At 50.4% G+C, this 21,446-nt stretch overlaps 3 protein-coding genes across 3 annotated transcripts; 2 read left to right on the top strand and 1 right to left on the bottom strand.

Moving 5' to 3' along the window:
* Window positions 1-17,446: 17,446 nt before the first annotated feature.
* On the top strand, window positions 17,447-17,962 carry LAJ45_02928 (uncharacterized protein; the record flags this gene model as incomplete). Its single annotated transcript, XM_046112519.1, has 1 exon — window positions 17,447-17,962. The coding sequence occupies one exon, from the start codon at window positions 17,447-17,449 to the stop codon at window positions 17,960-17,962; it is 516 nt and encodes a 171-aa protein (XP_045974008.1).
* Window positions 17,963-18,034: 72 nt separating this feature from the next.
* LAJ45_02927 (uncharacterized protein) lies at window positions 18,035-18,535 on the top strand (the record flags this gene model as incomplete). Its single annotated transcript, XM_046112518.1, has 2 exons — window positions 18,035-18,223; window positions 18,278-18,535. 2 exons carry the CDS (start codon window positions 18,035-18,037, stop codon window positions 18,533-18,535), a joined length of 447 nt encoding a protein of 148 aa, XP_045974007.1.
* Window positions 18,536-18,964: 429 nt separating this feature from the next.
* Window positions 18,965-20,830, bottom strand: LAJ45_02926 (uncharacterized protein; the record flags this gene model as incomplete). Its single annotated transcript, XM_046112517.1, has 4 exons — window positions 18,965-19,120; window positions 19,211-19,937; window positions 20,301-20,670; window positions 20,752-20,830. The coding sequence occupies 4 exons, from the start codon at window positions 20,828-20,830 to the stop codon at window positions 18,965-18,967; spliced, it is 1,332 nt and encodes a 443-aa protein (XP_045974006.1).
* Between the last annotated feature and the right edge of the window lie 616 nt (window positions 20,831-21,446).

Below are 21,446 nucleotides of genomic sequence, written 5' to 3'. Positions count from 1 at the left end.
TGAGTTTACCTTTGATCTGCGAGATACTACTGGGAACTCAAGCTGTGTCTGTTCTTATCCAACAAACTGAATCGGTGTCTTATCCGCTGACACTTTTGCAAATATGCGTCTCTGTGTATGTTTCATGGATCGGTCGACAGAGTCGTTAGGTTACGATGAGTTGGATTAGTCAGGAGGTTTCCATCGCGTTCTATGGATTTCTGTTCGGTTGCGCGGTGTGAGTCACTTTGGATTAGTCATCGTAGGATTTCCTTGGGTATATTAGAGGGCTCTCCCTCGCCTCGTTCCTGTTTTCCTTTCTCTTCTTCTTTCCTTACGCAACGTCTTCTGTACTCCTCGCAACACCAAAACTTTCGAACAACAATAACTTTTGGCCTGCCTTTCCGATAAAACCTTTACTCGAACACGATCCTGTATGTCAATAGACCGCGTAATCTATTGGTATCTCATCGCACATCTGTTCGTACGCGAAGTTATTCACGCTTTAGTCCCTGAGTTGTGATCTCCTCACCCCTCAACCCTCGCTTAAGCCTCGCGACCGTAGCGAAAACAACAACCTGGCCTCAACAACCCCACCAAACCCACCAAACATTGCGGGCAGAAAGAGAACTCTATCAGAAGTCTTTCCTAACCCAATCCGATCCGGAACGTCAGTGATGTCCCAGCAAGCCTCGTTGAGCTCCTGGTTCGCAGGGGCTCCCCCTCCAGGAACCCCGGCACCCCCCCGCTTCCCCGACACCCAATCGACCCAACAAACACAATCCACCACAGTGGAACAGACCCAACTCGGCAACGAACCTTTTTCCATCTTCGCCGAATATACTCAATATAACGAACCATACGCACCAAAATACCACTACATCCACCCCAGCATTGTTCCTGAAGAAACCCACGCCAGAATGGACTTGAACTACATCTCTTGGGTAGTTAGAAACGCCCTCACCGTAGCACTCGAACCCCTCAACCAAACGACCGAACAAATTAATAGGGACCTAAAAGCCACTATCGAAGTCCTATCCACCCAAAACGATTCCCTCAAGCACACTGTCGACGTCCTGGCCAAACAAATGTTTGAAATGACAAAGAACCAGGACAAAACATCGGAAAAACTCCACCGCCTCCAACAACAGCTCACCAACCTCTCTATCAACACGCCCAGCAATCAAGCAATCACGGAAGGAAGAAATGGGGCAATTGCCGCCGTCGCGGCTGCCACCATCACCGCCCGCACCACACCCGCCAACAACCCCAACCACCCCAACTACCCCAACCATGCCCAACAACAAAAAGGGAAAGCAAAGGAAACTCTGGCCCCACCGGCACCGAAATCCTATGCGTCCGCCGCGGCAGGAAATACAAACCCCGAATTCACGACTGTCACGAACAAGAGGAAAACCAAACCCAAAGCAGACCCCCTGTTCAAACCGGAAATCACCAAACTCAACCGGGAAATCGTGATCGAAACCAACAAGGAACTCACAGTCACCCCATCGGACATCAGAACCAAGATAAATGCAAAAATCCAGGACCCTGATTGCCAGCTAATTGCCGCCCGGAAAACAACCAAAAACAACATAATCCTAGAATCAAAATTCGCAACCCCAGCAACCAAGGTCCTTGAATACAAAAAGGAAATCGAAACTGCCCTGAACGAACTAAAGGTACCCTTCGTCGACATCCGAATTAACTCTAGATGGTCAAAATTCATCATCCATGGCATCCCCACATCCATAGGCGAAGCCTTCGACGCAGGACAATGTCTAGCATCGGAAATCAGAAACAACTACGGCAACACTTTCGAACTGGCACAAATTCCGAGATGGCTATCAAAACCAGAAGCCCGAATCGGGAAGTCACACTCGTCAATGATCATCGCCCTCCCCGGACAATTCACCAAAGAAAACCTCGGCCTCCGATACCTTACCCTCTTCGACAGGAACTGTAAAATCGACAGTTACCTCCCTGCAAACCCGGAAACCCAGTGTGCCAAATGCCTCGAATACGGCCATAGACAGGAACGCTGCTCCAACAGCGGAAGATGCGGACACTCTGCCGAGGAACACCAAACCAAAGACCACCCATGCACAGAATGCGCCGGAGGCCTCAGATGCTCACACACACCGATCCGATGCTATCATTGCAAAGCCCCCCACAAAGCAACAGACGCCAACTGCCCGGAACGAACCAAAGTCCGAATCACAAACAGACTCGGACCAGACACAAACCCAAGCCCGCTACCAATTCCCGTAGTTATCCCGGCCCAACCCCCACAAGAAGACGCAGCCATGGACAACACCCAATGAGTCACATCAAAAGAACCACGGCTATCGCACAGCAACTGAACTGTGCAAAAAACGAGCTAACAACAAAGTCAGTAGTGGAGGAAGCAGAACAGGACCACAACATACTATTTCTTTTGTTACAGGAACCATGGAACAATAAGGACGGCCACCCACCGGAATCCCCTCTCTTTTATCTATTCACAGCCAGCAACAAGGGCACCAAAGCCGCCACATACATCAGAAAACATGCCAATCTAAAACCAAAACACCATCACACGCACAACAACTTCATCGTCTCCGTCACGGTGGAAATTCAGAACCAAAAAACACAAATACTCAACATATACTCACCAGGGCGAAGCGGACCTTTCGCAGAAATCTCCCACCAAGTAATCACCATCCAAAACTGCCTCGTCATGGGAGACTTCAATAGCCACCACCAACTCTGGTATGGACACAGATCCCACGACTACACCAATACGATTAGAGCAGACAAATCGGGATCCAAGAAGCTTAAAGGATGGATAGACCGACAAAAGTTATCCCTACTCAACGAACCAGGCAAATTCACACATTTCCCCGGGAACAACAATAGACCGACCATCATCGATCTGACACTCGTAAAAGGACCAGTACTGGACCATGACGTCCGCTGGAACATCGACCGATATGGAGCAGGTTCTGATCATGGGAAAACGATCCTGCAACTACGAATAGTGAAACCCCCCCATATCCCCAGAAGACTATGGCACCGAACGAACTGGGAGAAACTGGAAGAAAATATCTCAGGCCTCCACTTCCCCCCCGAAGTATGGGAAAGCCAGAACCACACAAAGCAATCGGTCGACTTCATACTCGATCATATAGACAACCTGATAGACCAAGTAACCCCATGGAGCCAAGGACACCCTAAATCCAAAAAATGGTGGACCCCAGAGCTGAAGGAAATTAAATCAACCCTCAACACACTAGAAAGAAAAGCCAGGAACACCCAAAAGGACGAAGATAGGGAATCTTTCAGGAAGACCAGCAGGAAATGGACGGCAGCAATCCGAAAAGCCAAGACAGAACAAAGGGAAAAAGAACTCATGGAAGCCAAGGGAAGCGCCATGTGGAAACTAGTCAACACGGGGAAAAGAAGGGACTCTACAATCCCAACTATACAAGGTGAAGAAACGTTTGCGGGGAAGTGCCAAGCTCTAAGAGCCCAACTCTTCCCCACAAATTGGACGTCCCCCGACAACCCTCCACTCCAAATCAGACCCCCCTCTTTTGACCTTAGTGACGATTTTCAGGAAGTAACAACAGAAGAGATTACATCCGCAATCATATCATGCCCGACACACTCGGCCACCGGACCCGATAACATCCCATACCCGTTTATACAGGCAACAATCAAGGCAAACACCCAACTCTTCCAAGACATGTTCTCGGCCATGCTCCGACATGGAGTCCAGCCGGATCGATGGAAAGCGGCAAAATGCATACCGATCCCGAAACCAGGAAAATCTGACTACTCGTCAGCCAAAGCCTACCGACCCATCTCCCTATTACAATGCTTCAGCAAAGTACTGGAAAAGATAGTGGCAACAAGACTATGCACCGCCGGTTCCATCCCGGAGACCCTCAGCAAAGACCAGTTTGGAGGAAGACCAACAATCTCAGCGATCGATGCCCTACTACGGACTCTTACGCCCATACAACAAAACCTCCTAATCAAACGAACTACAGGAACCACCCCAGACAGACCAGCCCTCCTCACAAATGATATACAGGGAGCCTTCAACTGCGTCAACCACCTCCTACTCGCAGAAATCATGACCCAACAAAAATTCCCAACATACCTAACCAACTGGTGCAAGGAATTCAACACCAACCGAACACTCCAATTCCAATTTAACCACGAACTGGAACCACCACAACCATATGCCTCAGGACTACCCCAAGGCTCCCCCCTCTCCCCAGTATTATTCATGATATACGCCGGGGTGATAACAGACCCCACCAACTCCCCCAAAGAAACCAACACCACCTATATCGACGATGATGCACTCGTACAACTCGCAAAGTCCCCCCTCTTCATCACCAAAAGACTCAATGAAAGAATGGCGGAGAGGGTCAAGAAAGCAGCACCCCTCAATATCAAATACGAACCTCAGAAATCCGACCTGGTCTTCTTTAAACCCACATCATCGAACACCCCAACTCCCAGAAACTCGGTAACAATCGCAAAAGAAGAAATCCAACCTAAAGATAGACTCAAATATGTTGGAGTCTGGCTGGACTCAAACCTCTCCTTCCGACCCCACATCGAAGAAATCATCGCCAAAGGCCTGAAAGCCCTAAGCAGAATCAGAAACATCGCACACCTCCCTGGGACAACGGTAAAATCCATCCACCACCTCATCGTCCAAGGCTTCCTCCCCACCATCCTATGGGGATCAGAGGCATGGTGGACGGGAGCCAACCACATCCTCCGATCACTATCCCCACTCTATAACGAAGCTGCCAGAATAGTAACAGGCCTACCCCGCTGGACAAAAACCGAAAGACTGCTGAAAGAGGCAGCACTCCCCCCACTTGAACACCTCCTCAACCACAAATCACGAAAATACGGGACGCGCATCCTTTGCCACCCTGCCGATCACCCACTCAACGAAGGACTTATACAGCTCCTCCCCACCAAGATAAAAAACATAAAAGGCACAGGCCTACACCGGATAGCATCACTCATGCTACCCTTCCAAGAACCAGGCAACCGCAGAGAGCGATGGATCCAAAACGACACCCTCACCAAACGCATGCTGGAAGAATGGAACTCCATCCCATGCACCAACTACCATGAGCCAGGAACTCTGAAAATTCACCCCAAACGAGCAAAACTCCCCCGATCCAAAGCGAAACTCATACACCGCATACGATGCCAAGCCACCAGATTAGACAGACACGCAGCATTCACGGAACCTGAACCCTGCCAATGTCGCTCGGAACAATCCTCCAAACACACCATGATCGACTGCCCGCGATGGGCCCAAATACGAAGGCCACTTATAGATAAAATCCCAGGACCGCACACCTGGGAAAACTGGTTATTTACCAACCTCAACGTAGAACTGATTCTACAATTCGCATCAAAAACCAACCTACTCGACTGGTACGAAATGGACGAGGAGGACCCGGAGGAATGACGATAGGTTTCTTTGATTTCTCTTTCCTTTTCTGTACCTTCTTTTGATCTTCGTTGCTTTCCGTTTTCTTTCCCTTTGTCTTCTTTGTTTCCTTTGTTTTCTTTTCCTATGTTTATGGCGGAGGATCCGGCGTGCGATAAGTCCTGTACTTCAAAGCAATATAAAACTATCTATCTATCTATCTTCTGTATCAATCTACTATACACTTGTTCGTACCTAGGCATACCATACCAGGTCGAACCACTTCTATATATATCTACGCTGGTTACCAACATACGCGCTGTTACTTCTCTTCTCCACGAAGACCTCTGCACCTCGCTTGACCTCGCTTGACTATTTCGACAGCTTCTACTGTCGCATATCGTACCCTGCGGAATACTCACTATCGCCGCCCCTTGAGATTACATTGCGTCATCATCCGCACCGTACGCCATGTCCGCCGCCGACCCACCTGCATGGGTCCCTCCCAATAATGTGGAGGAATTCAAACAGCAGTTCGAACAAGACCCCGCCGCCCTATTCGCCCACCTCGCCGAAAACCCCCAGCTCCGTATCGCTCAACGAAACGAAGCTCGCCAACAACACGCCGCCGACAACGAAGTCATCGATAACCTGGAAGAGCAAATAAACCAGCTCAACCTGAACCTCAACATCGCCCGTGCCGCCGCCGTCCCCGCTCCCATCGCTTCCGCTCCCCAAAACGCCGCCCCACAGTCCAACGCCGCCCCCGTCTTCAGGTCCGAAAAGTTCCCCGACCCTGAGAAATTCGATGGTACCCGTTCCAAGCTCCCTGGATTTATCACCCAACTCCGGATGAAATTGGAAGTCAACGACGATCGGTTCCGCAACGAGTCAGCCAAGGTTATCTACGCTGTCAGCCGAATGGAAGGAAGGGCCCTTGACCAGGTCGTCCCTCTTGTCAACGCCAACCCCGCCGCCCCCTTCTCCTCCGTCACCGCCTTCATCGCCTACCTGGAAGCTTCATTCGGAGACCCAGACCCTCGAGGAACCGCCCGCCGCCAACTCGTCGCACTCAGACAAGGCAAAGGAGACTTTGCCACGTACTATTCCCAGTTTCTCCGCATTGTGGCCTACCTTGACTACAATGAGGGGGCAAAAATCGACGCTCTGGCCGAAGGACTCGCCGAGGACCTCAAGGATGCGATGAGTTACAGGACGGACAGGCCCAACACTGTGGAAGCCTACGCGACCACACTCATGACCATCGACAACCAGATCCGGGGCCGAAAGGCTGAACAAAAGGCCATCCGTAACACGATGGGCCAGTTTACCGCTCCTCCCGCCGCCGCGCACCCGTCCCACACTGCTGGAGGTCTCGCCCCCATGGACCTCTCTGCCCTCCAGGCCCGCTCTACTCAACGCCCCGCTCCCGAACAACGATACACCTTCGTCAACGGCCAACGCAAAACCTCCGATGTCGAGAAGCAATGGAGGCGGAACAACAACCTCTGCATGTACTGCGCCAACCCCGACCACGTCTTTGCCAACTGCCCCTCCGCCAATCGCCCCCGTAGCAATCAACCGTCTATGAGGGGTGCCCTCCTCGCACCTGCCCGCACCACCGATGACCCCGCTTCCCCGCCGATCGCTAGCTCCGCCTCCTCTGAGTCGGGTTTTCAGTAGTCCCGGGCTTGATCAATGGCCCCTGCCCGGGACCATCTAATGTTTTTCCTTTGTCTGCGTTCTCTATCTCTGGCTCCTCGGTATCGTCTGTGGAGGATAAGTTGGATGGTGATCATTTTGTTGCTTCTTGTAAAATTGTAAACAATAAAACTACCATTCAAACCTATGCCTTGATCGATACTGGTTGCTCTGGGTTCGCATTCATTGATGAAACATTCGCGCGCCATAACAACTTCCCTCTCCTCCCACTCAAAACACCTCGTATCCTCGAAGTCATAGACGGCCGACCCATATCTTCTGGCCAAATCACCCACCTATGTTACTTGCCAATGTCTATCGACGCCCACCATGAAACCGTTCCTTTCTTTGTCACCAAACTTGGCTCCTACCCCCTTGTACTAGGAATCCCCTGGCTCCAGCTGCATGACGCCACTCTGCGGTTCAAGGAGAACACCATACAATTCAATTCCGAGTACTGCAAGAGCAAGTGCAACGCCTCCAAGAAAGCTGCCCCTGTTAAAGCAATCGCCCCGCCACCCCGCTTCCACCTTGTCAGCTCCGCCGCCCTCTGCCGCTTCGCCCGAAGGGACAAACTTCGGATCTTCAGCACAACCATGGAGGAAATCGACCAGGCCATTGACAAGACCCCGAAGGACGACTGGAGAACCAGAATACCAACACGATATCAAAGGTTCTATTGTATGTTTGACGAGGACTTCGCTAATGGGATGCCACCTCGCCGGCCTTACGACCACAAAATACCACTCAAGGAAGGGAAGGAGCCACCTTTTGGGCCACTATACGGCATGTCTCGTGATGAACTGATCGTCCTCAAGAAGTACATACAGGATAACTTGGAGAAGGGCTCCATACGAGCTAGCTCTTCCCCCGCTGGTGCCCCTGTCCTATTCGTGAAGAAAGCTGACGGAACTCTCAGTCTCTGTGTTGATTACCGCGGCCTCAATGAACTAACGATAAAGAATCGATATCCCTTACCACTCATCCGGGACACACTTGACCGACTCTTCAAAGCCAAATGGTACACTAAGCTGGACCTTCGTCAGGGGTACAACCAGATCCGAATGGCCGAAGGCGAAGAATGGAAAACAGCCTTCCGCACCCGATATGGTCTCTTCGAGTACACGGTCATGCCCTTCGGCCTCACCAATGCGCCGGCCACCTTCCAACACTTTATCAACGATTGCGTCCGCGAGTACCTCGATCTATTCTGCACAGCCTACCTTGACGACATCCTAATTTACAGCGACACCCTCGAGGAACATCAAGTCCACGTCGAAAAAGTCCTCGAAACACTGAAGGCAAACGGGATACTACTGAAACCGGAGAAATGCTAGTTCCACACACAGAGCACCACCTACCTCGGCCTCATCATCGAGCCCAATGGCATCCGGATGGACCCCAAGAAAGTGGACACAGTGCAGAACTGGACAGTCCCCAAGACGGTCAAAGACGTACAAGCATTCCTCGGATTTGCCAACTTCTACCGCCGGTTCATATACGGGTTCTCCAAGCTTGCTGCACCGCTGAGTGCACTGACGAAGAAGGACAGAACATGGGCATGGATGAGCGAAGCTCAAACCGCGTTCAATACCCTCAAGGAAGCTTTCACTACCGCCCCCATCCTCGCCCACTTTGGCCCTGAAAAGGAAATCATTGTGGAAACTGACGCTTCAGACTATGTTTCCGCCGGCATACTGTCCCAATATGATGATAACAACACCCTCCGACCCGTCGCTTACTTCTCCAAGAAGCACTCCCCCGCCGAATGTAATTACGAGATTTACGACAAGGAGCTACTGGCAATAATACGAGCCTTCGAGGAATGTCGCCCGGAACTGGAAGGAGCCGCACACCCGATCGCCGTCATATCCGACCATAAGAACCTTGAATACTTCATGAGCACCAAACAACTCAACCGGAGACAAGCACGCTGGGCAGAATACCTCTCGAGATTCAACTTCGTCGTCAAGTACAGGCCAGAGAAGCAAGGCGGGAAGCCGGACGCATTGACAAGGAGATCAGGAGATCTCCCTGGAAAGGGAGATAAAAGACAATTACACCAGAGTCAGACTGTCTTGAAGAGGGAGAACTTGGAAACTAAGCTAAGTTTGTTGGCGGGTTCTTTATCAAATGAACCCGCTGAAAAGAACGCCTCACTGGACAGACTATTGGACGAAGGATACAAAGCTGACCCATTCCCGCAAAAGATAGTAGAGATGCGTAACAAAGGCAAACAACAATCGAAGGAGATCTCACTAGCCGAATGCACGGAGAGCGAAGGGCGACTGCTCTATCGGGGAAACCTCTACGTCCCTGACTACGACCCCTTGAAACTCAAAATCCTGAAACTGTACCACGATGCTCCCTCTGCCGGCCACCCTGGACGCGAAAAAACCTTCGAACTCATAAACAGAGACTACTACTGGCCCCGCATGCGGAACTTGTTACGGGAACTACGGAGCACTGTTCTTGGAGGCTTAGGACAATGAGGAATACGAGTGACGGGTTGTGATGCAAGGACGGTCGGGTAACGAAAGGACAAGCATAGAAAGGTATCGGGTAGTGTGGGAGCACGCGGTGTTACCACACTAGTGTTATACTATTATGGCGGCACGCTTACTATTGGGTGCCTCACCCGGAATAGAATAGGAAGCGGGGCTTACGGCTGTAGGCTGTTCTACTTAGGGAAGTAGGTCTAGGATAATAGTATGGTACAGCCCGATGACTGGCAATTGCAAGGTTCATGGTTACGTGTCGGAATTAGAATGGAGGACGGAACTATGCGGGGGCGCTTTTCTATCTGGGTTATCTTCGGGAGCATTATCTTATTCTATTATCGTTGTGTCAGTTAGTATTAGAAAGCGGGCCTTGGCATAGGTTCCAACATGTATAAATAGGGCTTGATTCTCCGAAGACTTGAGGGTATCATCAACCATCAAGTCAAGGGAATCCGGTTTACAATATCATCAGTTTAAACGCTACAGAATTATCGCTTAGCACTAGCCATTTTCCTTAACACTATATTGTGCCTTATCCCTAACTTTACTCTTTACCTATCGCATACACTACCAAAGTCTCGATAAGACAACTACTCGCTTAAACCAATACTCTGAGTATTTTGCTTAGTGGCGGATAGTCACCGTGCTCTCAGTAGAAGAATAAGCGCTTAGTCTATTAGAAAAGACCAAGGTACTATATGCACCCCCGAGTGGCAACAGCAGCCATCAACGACTACCTTTGCGCTACATCCTTCATCGTTCGAAGAGGAAACGCCGAACATCTATACTGCGGATACCTTTACTACTCAGGTTTCTTCGCAGAAGCAGGAACCACCGCTACCTTCGAGGAACACGATCCCGAAATCCTCAACTACCCAGAACTCTTCCCAATCAAGATTACTCTCTCCCAACGGTCCTTCGGACTTGCTCACCCAGCCCCCGGGTTCATCGCTCAACCCTGGTGCAGAAGGCAACCACAGCTCAAGCTCGAGCAACTTAGCAATGTCAAGGGCTCATCAGCAACGGTCGGAGGAAGACTACAACATGGAGAGCTCAATCGCCTTGAGAGATCGAGGTATATTGGAAACCCAGGCGAAGAGGCGCCACAGGAAAGAGAGAGATGTGCCGATAGGCTCCCTCTTCGCATCGACGAGACAGGAAGAATCATATGGGCAGGCGAGGAGGCGGCAGGCAGACCACAGGGAGTTCTCCCCATACGTCACCCCCATCAGAGAGAGATCCTCTACTCAGAGGCCCTCGGTGCCTCGGGTAATGGACGACGACGAGGATACCAACATGGACGTAGAGGAACGGCGGGTAGAGAACCCTTTTGGGGACCTTATTGGGCAAGAAGTCCAGCGACAAGGGGCCCCCGTGGTACAACAGCTCAGCCGCGGGATCGAGGAACTCAGCATGCACGTGCGGGATATCCCCATACTCAGGGAACTCACCCGGCAACAGCAGGAGTATACCAACAAGATCGTCGAGGACCTCCACGCCAAGTTCGCGGGGGACAGAGCCGAACGCGACAATCAGCTCAACCAGGTCATGGCTCAACTGCGGGCGGAATCCACCGCCGCTACCAGCAACCTCGGTCAGGTTCTTGGGCAGATCGTCGAAGCAACTAGGGCGCATCAGGAAAGGCAGGAACGACAGGATCAGCACATAAACGCGTTGACCAACTTCGTCCAGCAACTCCCAAAGGATGGTCCAGTGCAGATACCCGCGGAGGTTATGGCTGCCCTCGAAAGGATGGAACGGGACAGACAAGCTGCGATGGAAGACCAGTTCGCAGGTACGAAGAAGAACCTGGAGGAGATCATTGAGCAGATGCGGGTAGCAGCCAACAGAACGGCAGCAGCCCCCGAAGGCTCAGAAGGCGGAGGCGTAGTACCCCCCGTACCCCCTCAGAACCCCCCTAGCAATTCCGGAGAGAGACCGGAAGAATCAGGGAGCCAACCCCCCGTACCCCCTCGCTCCGAGGCAAGAAGCCAGCAAAGTGAACAAGGAGGCAGGGGAGGCAATGGCAATAACGGCAACGGCGGGAACCGCGCAAGACCACGAGACCCATCCCCCTCAGACTCATCCAGCTCCTCCGATTCAGAGGACGATCGTCGGGCACAAGAACGAAGGCAGAGAAGACGGGAGGAACGAAGGCGCCGTAACAGGCAGCAAGAGGTAGACCTCATGCACCCTCCTCGCGCAACCCTGGGTGATACGCCAAAACAGGCAAAAATCCCATTCTCCGGAAAAGCCGACGAAGATGTGCGGCGCTGGATCGACCAAATGGAGGTCTTAATTGAACTTCAGAGGAAGGTCCGGTGGGACGACCAGACCAAAATCCTGTGGGCATCCCTGGAACTTACCGGGAGTGCGGCAAAATTCTGGCGAAACTTCGTGGAACGACTATCGGTGGATCCCAGCATCGGGACATGGGAGAATTTCAAAAACGAATTACAGATTCAATATGGCAATCGGACCAGTCAAGAACAGGCCAAGCAGAAAATGGATAGGCTCCGTCAAACTGGCATGATCGATGACTACATCAACGAGATGCAGAATCTGGAATGGGACGCGAGGGTCGGGCCCATCGTAATGAAATCCATGATCCTAACAGGAATAAACTCCTCGCTGGAGCAACGCCTCTCGAACGCGATCGAGGAACCAGAAGATTTCGCGGAATGGCTAGCCTGGGTTAGGAAGGTTGGACGTAAGGATCACGAGGTGAAGGCCCGAAAAGAAATTCTACGTGGCAAGGAAATCGTGAAACCTCGGGAGGAAAAATCGGAACGGCGAAAATCGCGCAACCCCGCACCTCGGAAAACTTTCTCCGCGCCCGCACACAACTCCAAGGCCTCGGATGACTTAGGTGTCACCAAGGACGAAAAAGAGAAGTGGCAAAAGGAAGGAAAGTGTTTCCGTTGTGGTAGGGATAACCACTTCGCGAAAGATTGCGTGGCGACGAGTAAGGTCAGGTTAACCGACCTGAAGAGGAAACGGTATCCTTCCGGAGGAAAGGACCACGGAAGGGAGGGTGAAAAGAAGCGGAAATTGGGGCCCCAGAATGAGGCTTTTAGGGCAAGGATTACAACTTTGGAGGATCAAAATTGATTGGGTATTTCTATTTTTCGGTGTTTTATACTGCGTTACGGTTTCTTTCCTTTGGTTATTTGGAACAAGGTTTTTATGTATTACGGTTATTCTTATCAGTTGGCTACGGGATTTTTCTATATTTGTTTTGCTATACGCGCGGAAATTCAATTCTCTTTACACACACTCTGAGGATGGGGTTACACCCCGAAACGCCTGGTGCGTAAGTGTCGTACCATGATCTTCATCAAACACTCGAACTCTCTATATAAACCCCCTCACCCCGCGCTCAACGAAGAAAAAACCATCGAAAAACCCACATCCAAAACCAATACAAACTTTATCAAAACCCAACATACAAATATGTCTTCCAACACACAAGAAACCCGCCTCGAGATCGAGATCTCTTGGGACCACCCCGCAACTAGTACCAAACATGTCGCAACAGTCAACGCACTCCTAGACAGTGGCACCGAGGACTGGATAATATCCTGGGACTGCATCCACCGTGTAAGGATACCCACTCAACCTCGACCAAAGCCTCTCATCATCAGACAGGCCGATGGTACCCCTATGCCCAATTCCGGCACTCACATCACTCAACCCCTTACCCTCCGCATCGGCAACCATCTAGACAGGGCTATCACCTGTGAGGTTGGCTCGTTTGCAGGAGAGGACCTCGTCATACCACATCGATGGCTCAAAGAGCATCAACCAACCATCCATTGGGGACGCAACAGTGTCAGCTTCTATAGCAACAACTGTATACTCCATGGATGCTTCGTATCAGTCGAAGACATATACGATCAAGACCCAGAAGAGCTGGTCATTAGGCTGTTGAGGGCGTCACCCAAGAAGCAGATGACGATCGAGCAACACCCCTTTTGGGCAAGAGCATCGGTAAACGAGGCTCTCGTTAGTGCTATACCGGTGGAGTTTCAGGAATATGCCGACGTGTTCTCCAAGGAAGGAGCCGCTCGACTACCTGATCACTCTGAATGGGATCATACCATTCCTCTTATAGAAGGAAAGCAGCCTCCGTGGGGACCGATCTATTCGCTCTCCCCACCTGAAGATAAAGCACTCCGGGAGTACTTGGACGAAAATCTGCCCTCCGGCAAAGTAGTCCCCTCCACTAGCCCAGCAGCGGCACCCGTCCTGTTCGTTCCGAAAGCTAATGGCAAGCTTCGGTTATGTGTCGACTTTCGTGGCTTGAATGGGATCACAATCAAGAACCGTTATCCACTGCCACTCATGAAAGAGCTGGCCGACGCAACGAAAGGAGCACTCTACTTCACGAAAATAGACCTGAAAAATGGCTATAATCTGATTAGGATTGCTAAGGGCGAAGAATGGAAAACCGCTTTCCGAACGAAATACGGCCTCTTCGAATATAGGGTAATGTCTTTCGGCTTGACCAATGCTCCTGCGTCGTTTCAGGTCATGGTCAATACCATATTCAAGGATCTTCTAGATCAAGGCGTAGTAGTCTACCTGGATGACATCTTAATGTATTCAAAGACTAGAGAAGAGCATACGACTCTTGTACGGGAAGTTTTGGAGCGACTGCGTCGACACCACCTATACGGAAACCTCGAGAAAACGGAGTGGTATCAACAGGAAGTAGAATTCCTGGGATTCATACTATCAGGAAAAGGGAATCGGGTATCACCGAAGAAAGTCCAAGCGATCGAGGGTTGGTTAGCCCCAACCAAGGTCAAGGAACTTCAGTGCTTCCTCGGTTTCGCCAATTTCCTAAGACGGTTTATCCACCGATATTCTGAGGTTTGCAGACCCATGACCGATCTCCTGAAGAAAGGTTCCGTATGGAAATGGGGCAGGGGACAGCAAGACGCGTTCGACGAGCTCAAGAGGAGATTTACGTCTGCTCCAATACTCCGACACTATGACGAACACCGCGAAGCAATCGTGGAAACTGATGCGAGTGACTGGGCCGAGGCCGCAGTACTCTCTCAGGTGTTCGAGGACGGTATTCTACATCCGGTAGCTTACCACTCTCGCAAGTTCAACGAGGCAGAGGTCAACTATGAGATCTATGACAAGGAGATGCTCGCAATAGTTTCTGCCCTTCTGACTTGGAGACATTGGCTGGAAGGGACGGACATCCCTATCCAGATACATTCGGATCACCAAAACCTGCAGTATTTCACAACGACCAAGAAGTTGTCGAGAAGACAAGCCAGATGGGCCGAGAAGATAGCACCTTTTCGCTTCAAGATCCATTACCGACCAGGCGAAAAGAACGGCAAGCCAGATGCACTCACAAGGCGTCCGGAGTTCGCGATGGAAGGGGGAGTGATGCGTGAGCAGCCCGTAAAACAGCTACTCAACGCAGAACAGTTTGTCCGAAAATCACGGACCAGCGTAGAAACTGGGTCTGAGGTGATTGGCAACCCCGAAGAGGAATGGAATCAGTTGGATCAGTGGTACGACATACCAAGCGTAGAGCTGCCTCAGCCACTACAGGGTTGGTATGAACAGGAAAGACGATGGGTTCGGAGGATGGTTCCGGATGAACACCTCCCTGACTCAAACCTTGAGATCTTCGGACCACCGGAGGCTGCTATCGTAAAAGTAGAGCCTACCGCTGAATGGAGTCCCGATTCGAATGACCCCACCCACGATGGTCGATGGGTAGTACCGGGCTACGCGGTCAAGCAGGTCATTGAGGAACATCATGATCGACCCGTAGCGGGGCATCTAGGAAGGGATAAAACCCTCGAGTTGATCGATAGGAACTACTGGTGGCCAGGAATGTCCACGGATGTAGCCAACTTCGTCAAGACGTGCGACGTGTGCCAGAGAGCCAAGCAACGTCGGAGACACTTGTCACTCCCTCAACCCCTAGAGTTAGCCACCACACCTTGGACTGACATCTCAATGGATTTCGTAGTAGAAATGCCAAAGGAGAAGTCAGGATTTCGTAACGTATTGGTAGTCGTGGACCGTTTTACGAAAATGGCTCACTTCATTCCAATGACGGGAATCAAGGCGGAACAGACCGCTAACGCATTTGTCAAAGACATCTGGCGTTTCCACGGACTTCCTAGGAGCATCGTCTCTGATAGAGGAACACAGTTCGTGTCAGCATTCTGGACGGCAATCACGGAAAGATTGGGGATTCGTAGGAGACTCTCTACTTCCTTCCACCCACAGACCGATGGCCAGACAGAACGAACCAACCAGCACATGGAAGGTTACATTCGGGCATATACGGCAGGAACAGGCAAGAAATGGAAGGACCTGTTACCTATCTGCGAATACGCCTACAACAACGCGAAGCATACGTCAACCGGGCAATCACCATTCTACTGCAATTATGGCTTCCATCCCCGAACGGACTGGCCTACGGATGCAGAGATCGAACGGTTAGATGCCAGCGGAAACAACTACTTGGACGAGATCATCACGGCTCACGAGTTAGCGAGAGATACGCTACAGAAGACCTTTGACAGGATGGCATCAAAGCCAGGACCAGCAGTACAGCGGTTCACTATCGGTCAGAAGGTCTTACTGGATACTCGGAACCTAGGGGGATACTCCAAGTGGTCAGACAAGTTCACAGGACCGTTTACAGTCTCAGCAGTAGTGGGCAATCGGGCTTACCGTCTCGAACTTCCGGTAGAATGGAAGATTCACGACGTCTTTCACGAGATGCTGCTGCGACCCTATCGCGAGGACCCAGATCCCGCCAGACAACCGAATACACGAAAGCGACTGGCAACACCCGAGCCACAGGAGGCATTGGCAGATGAGAATTTCCAGCCAATCTCGAACATACGACCCCATACGCGAAGCCAAGGCCCAGCGATTGATAATGACCGGGCTCATAAGCGACAACGGAACAGGCGGGACTAAGCTCGATACCTTTCCCTACTCTATGACTTTTCCCACAGGGTTTTTAGCATAGAAGGGTTTTAACGGTCGAGGGCGACGTCTAGGAAGGGGGAGTAGTGTTACGGGAACTACGGAGCACTGTTCTTGGAGGCTTAGGACAATGAGGAATACGAGTGACGGGTTGTGATGCAAGGACGGTCGGGTAACGAAAGGACAAGCATAGAAAGGTATCGGGTAGTGTGGGAGCACGCGGTGTTACCACACTAGTGTTATACTATTATGGCGGCACGCTTACTATTGGGTGCCTCACCCGGAATAGAATAGGAAGCGGGGCTTACGGCTGTAGGCTGTTCTACTTAGGGAAGTAGGTCTAGGATAATAGTATGGTACAGCCCGATGACTGGCAATTGCAAGGTTCATGGTTACGTGTCGGAATTAGAATGGAGGACGGAACTATGCGGGGGCGCTTTTCTATCTGGGTTATCTTCGGGAGCATTATCTTATTCTATTATCGTTGTGTCAGTTAGTATTAGAAAGCGGGCCTTGGCATAGGTTCCAACATGTATAAATAGGGCTTGATTCTCCGAAGACTTGAGGGTATCATCAACCATCAAGTCAAGGGAATCCGGTTTACAATATCATCAGTTTAAACGCTACAGAATTATCGCTTAGCACTAGCCATTTTCCTTAACAGAACTATATTGGACGCTACGTACGGAACTGCCACACCTGTCGGCGAAGTAAACCAAACAACCACGGAAAACTCGGTGTACTCCGGCCCCTACCAATACCTGAACAACCCTGGCAGGAAGTATCGATGGATTTCGTTACTGGACTACCGGAGAGTGAGCGTTATGATGCAATCATGGTGATCGTGGACCGACTAACAAAGATTCGACACCTTCTACCCTGCAATACAACCGTTAACGCCGAAGATGTCGCTCAACTATACCTGCGAAACGTCTGGAAACTCCATGGTCTCCCCACACATATCACCTCGGACCGTGGCACACAGTTCACTGCCAAATTCTGGAAAGAGTTTTGTAAACATCTCAGTATCGAAGCAAGAATGTCCACCGCCTTCCACCCGGAAACCGACGGCCAAACCGAAAGGCTCAACGCTGTAATGGAGCAATATCTACGAGGATACGTGTCCTATCAACAGGATGACTGGGTCAAATGGCTCGCTATGGCCGAATTCTCTGCTAACAACCAGGTCTCCGCCTCCACAAAAGCAACACCCTTCTTCGCAAACTTCGGCTTCCACCCCCGGTTCACAATGACGCTCAAACCTTCCGACAAGACGCCACCCAGCCTTGATGCCAAAGACTTCGCCGGAAAGATGATGGAGCTCCATGAATACCTACGCACCAACATCTGAACGGCACAAGACCAGCAAGAGCAGGCCACCAACGCAAAGCGAACCCCCGCGCCCCAATACAATGTCGGTGACATGGTCTTTGTATCAGCCAAAAACATCCGTACCACCCGCAACTCGAGGAAGCTCGACTGGAAGAAGCTTGGACCGTTCCCCATCAAGGCAGTTATCTCCCCATATGCCTATCGAGTCGACCTACCCCGGAGCATGAAGATGCACCCTGTCTTCCATGTGTCGCTATTGGACCCCGCCGCGCAGGACCCCGTACCAGGTCAAGTACAACCGCCCCCTCCACCTATCATCGTCGAACAAGAGTAGGAATACGAGGTCGACGGGATTCTGGACTCGCGGACAACAAGGAACAATGGCCTGCAATACTTCGTCAAGTGGACAGGATACACCGACCCTACCTGGGAACCCGCCGCATACCATAACGATACCGCCGCAGTCGACATCTTCCATGCACAATACCCTGGGAAACCGGGGCCACTCGAGATGAAGGATAGGACTCAAGCTCGCAGGAGCTCGTGCTTGAAGGGGGGGCTACTTTCATGGATCGGTCGACAGAGTCGTTAGGTTACGATGAGTTGTATTAGTCAGGAGGTTTCCATCGCGTTCTATGGATTTCTGTTCGGTTGCGCGGTGTGAGTCACTTTGGATTAGTCATCGTAGGATTTCCTTGGGTATATTAGAGGGCTCTCCCTCGCCTCGTTCCTGTTTTCCTTTCTCTTCTTCTTTCTTTACGCAACGTCTTCTGTATCAATCTACTATACACTTGTTCGTACCTAGGCATACCATACCAGGTCGAACCACTTCTATATATATCTACGCTGGTTACCAACATACGCGCTGTTACTTCTCTTCTCCACGAAGACCTCTGCACCTTGCTTGACCTCGCTTGACTAATTCGACAGCTTCTACTGTCGCATATCGTACCCTGCGGAATACTCACTATCGCCGCCCCTTGAGAGTATGCCCCTGTTTCTATTTTGTATAATTAATTTGTTAGCACATGTTTGAAATCTTGAACGACTTGCCTCGCTGTGAGATTTGTAAAGAGCCAACCATTTCCAATGCACTGTTGTCTTCTCCTTTCTCCTCGTCCGATGCACTCTCTTCCTCAGAACCGTTTTCCTCCCCTGGTTCTGCGTAAAACTTTGACTGTATGGAAGAGTAATCGTGTTGTATTAGTGTGTATATTTAATTATTCGTATCAGTAACCCGATAATTGTGTGTGGAAGAGTATCAGACCTTTTTGAACACTTTCACTTCGATATCGATGTCACCATGCTCCTCGATCAGCTTTGTTAGTTCAACCGGGTATGATAAAGGTTTCCATTCACGCTGTTTTTTGGTTCCAGTGGTTGGACGGTATGCACGCATCTCGTCTTCCTCCACTATAATTATGTTGTCTAGCTCATTCTCGAATTCATCGTAGTCGATATCTTTAGCGAATGGATGCTTTTGCCTCCCAATCTTTATGTGGAATTGATCTATATCGCCCAAATCGTCGCCCCCTGCGTTCGGTTCGTTATTTTGGGGGGGCGATGAGAAAGGGGGTGGTGATGTGTTGGGAAACACCGATACATTTCGGAAGAATTGCAATCGATCGTCAACGGGGCTTGGGATTTCTGCATACTCTTCGGGTTCTTCGACAGGGCTAGTTAGTAACATTGGAGGCGGGTGTTTTCGTGAAGACTTGATTTGAATTTTTTGAGCGACTGCAGGTTGGTTGTGTTTAGGTTCTTTGGATGTCGCATTGCCGGCAACGTCCGGTATAGTCTTTCTCGGGATAGTACGAACAGGCCTGTCCATATTTTGTTCCTCGTCGTCCGAAAGAACTCTAACGTTAGATTTTGGCGCGTTCTTCTGTACCTTGGCCTTCTTACGTTGGTCAGCAGCTTTTGAGGAAGTTTTGGAAGGTTTAGATCTTTTTTCTCCATCGTCGTCTTTATGCCGGCGGTTATACGACCTCACCCTATCTCAGCAAAGCGTTCGAATAACGTCCCTTGTAACCGCCCTGTTCCATTCCCATGCCGGAGGTGCAAGTTGCGTAATTGCCTTGATCGCGGGGTACATCTTCATTTCATAGTCGTAAGACTTGAACTTTTGCCGTAGATGCATGCCCCCTCTTGATGCACTCGTCCAAAACCCAAGCTCTGCGTTCCCTCTTTGCTCTTTCCGTTTGTAATTTGCTATCACTTAGAACGCCCATCCGGCAGTTGAGGTCGTTTCTGAAGTTAGGGGAGTTGACATCGGTTACGTACTCAGGCAAATCGTCATCGTCGTTGTCAAGAGCTGCCTGCTGTGATGTATTGATAGAAGTTGGAGGAGGACGTACGTCGATGGGAGCAATCGCTCTCCCGGGAGCGTTCGGAGGAAGAATTGCAATAGATTTAGAGGTTTATAGTTTGTTGTTCTCTGGGAAGTTGTTGACTTTCGGATGCGTGGATTGGAGGGGGGCTGAGAATTTTCCATTTCCTCCCTGCCATACTCGTCTTCCTCGTCTTCCTCGTCCTCTCGATGGCTTCGTTCGGATGTTCTAGATGTAGCAATCGAAAGATTTCGATTGACTCTCAATGAGTCATCGCGCTGCGCTCGTTTGCTGAGTCGCGACGTGTCTGATTCTGAGAAGGACGCCCGCTTACGGCCATTCGTCTGCGAAGTTTCCTGTGAAGTTGATGAGCTTGATGCCGAAAGTTCTACGCGATCTATCGAGGCAGGTTAGGAGAGGGTCGTGGAGGGATATATGAGTCTAGCCAGCCGGCCGTCCAACAATCTGGCGACATTACCGTTCTCTTTCGGAATCCCATTGCTCTTCGGAATCTGGGTTGGTTGTGAGTCTTTGTGCTGGGCCTCCAGCATTCGCATCTCTTCCCGAATCTTGGCATCGTATTTTTGCCCTCAAGGGCAGCGCGTTTTTCCTCCAATGTAGCCATAGCAATGATGATTTAATGAGAGTTAAGGCAAATGATGATGCAAATGGGAGAGATTGTGAGATAGCTAATTGATGGATAATGATACCTGCGTGTGATTGCAATATGAGGTTGAGGTTGAGGTAGAGATTGAGGTTGAGGTAGAGGTTGAGGTTGAGGTTGAGGTTGAGGTTGAGTGCTCGAAGTTTGGGGTCAACCTGGACATACACTAAGCCGGATTCAGCCCATGTAATACTTGGCACTAACGTACAGATGAAACAAATGGCGGCGAATTCACGATTCGGTACTTTATGTTATACTTCAAGGGATAAAGACTTGTATTCTAATGTTTCTCTACAGTTAGATCAAGATCTCCCAAGAAGTCTTTCTTTTTTTACATATATGTATATACGAGGGTATCGGCATGTAGGTACAACCGGAACTTGTAGGTACATGTAATGTATACCAAATTGTTTCGCCAAGAACGCCAAGAATGTTTCGCGCTCGAAGCTATAAGGTCTTAAATTTTCAAACACTTTGATATGAAAAACGCAAAAAATGGCCAAAAAACG

The sequence above is a fragment of the Morchella importuna genome (assembly GCF_003444635.1).
Source record: "Morchella importuna strain M04M26 chromosome Unknown Morimp01GS006, whole genome shotgun sequence".
Lineage (NCBI taxonomy): Eukaryota > Fungi > Ascomycota > Pezizomycetes > Pezizales > Morchellaceae > Morchella > Morchella importuna.
The sequence above is the reverse complement of the archived record's forward strand: the minus strand, read 5'-3'. Positions and strand labels throughout refer to the sequence as shown.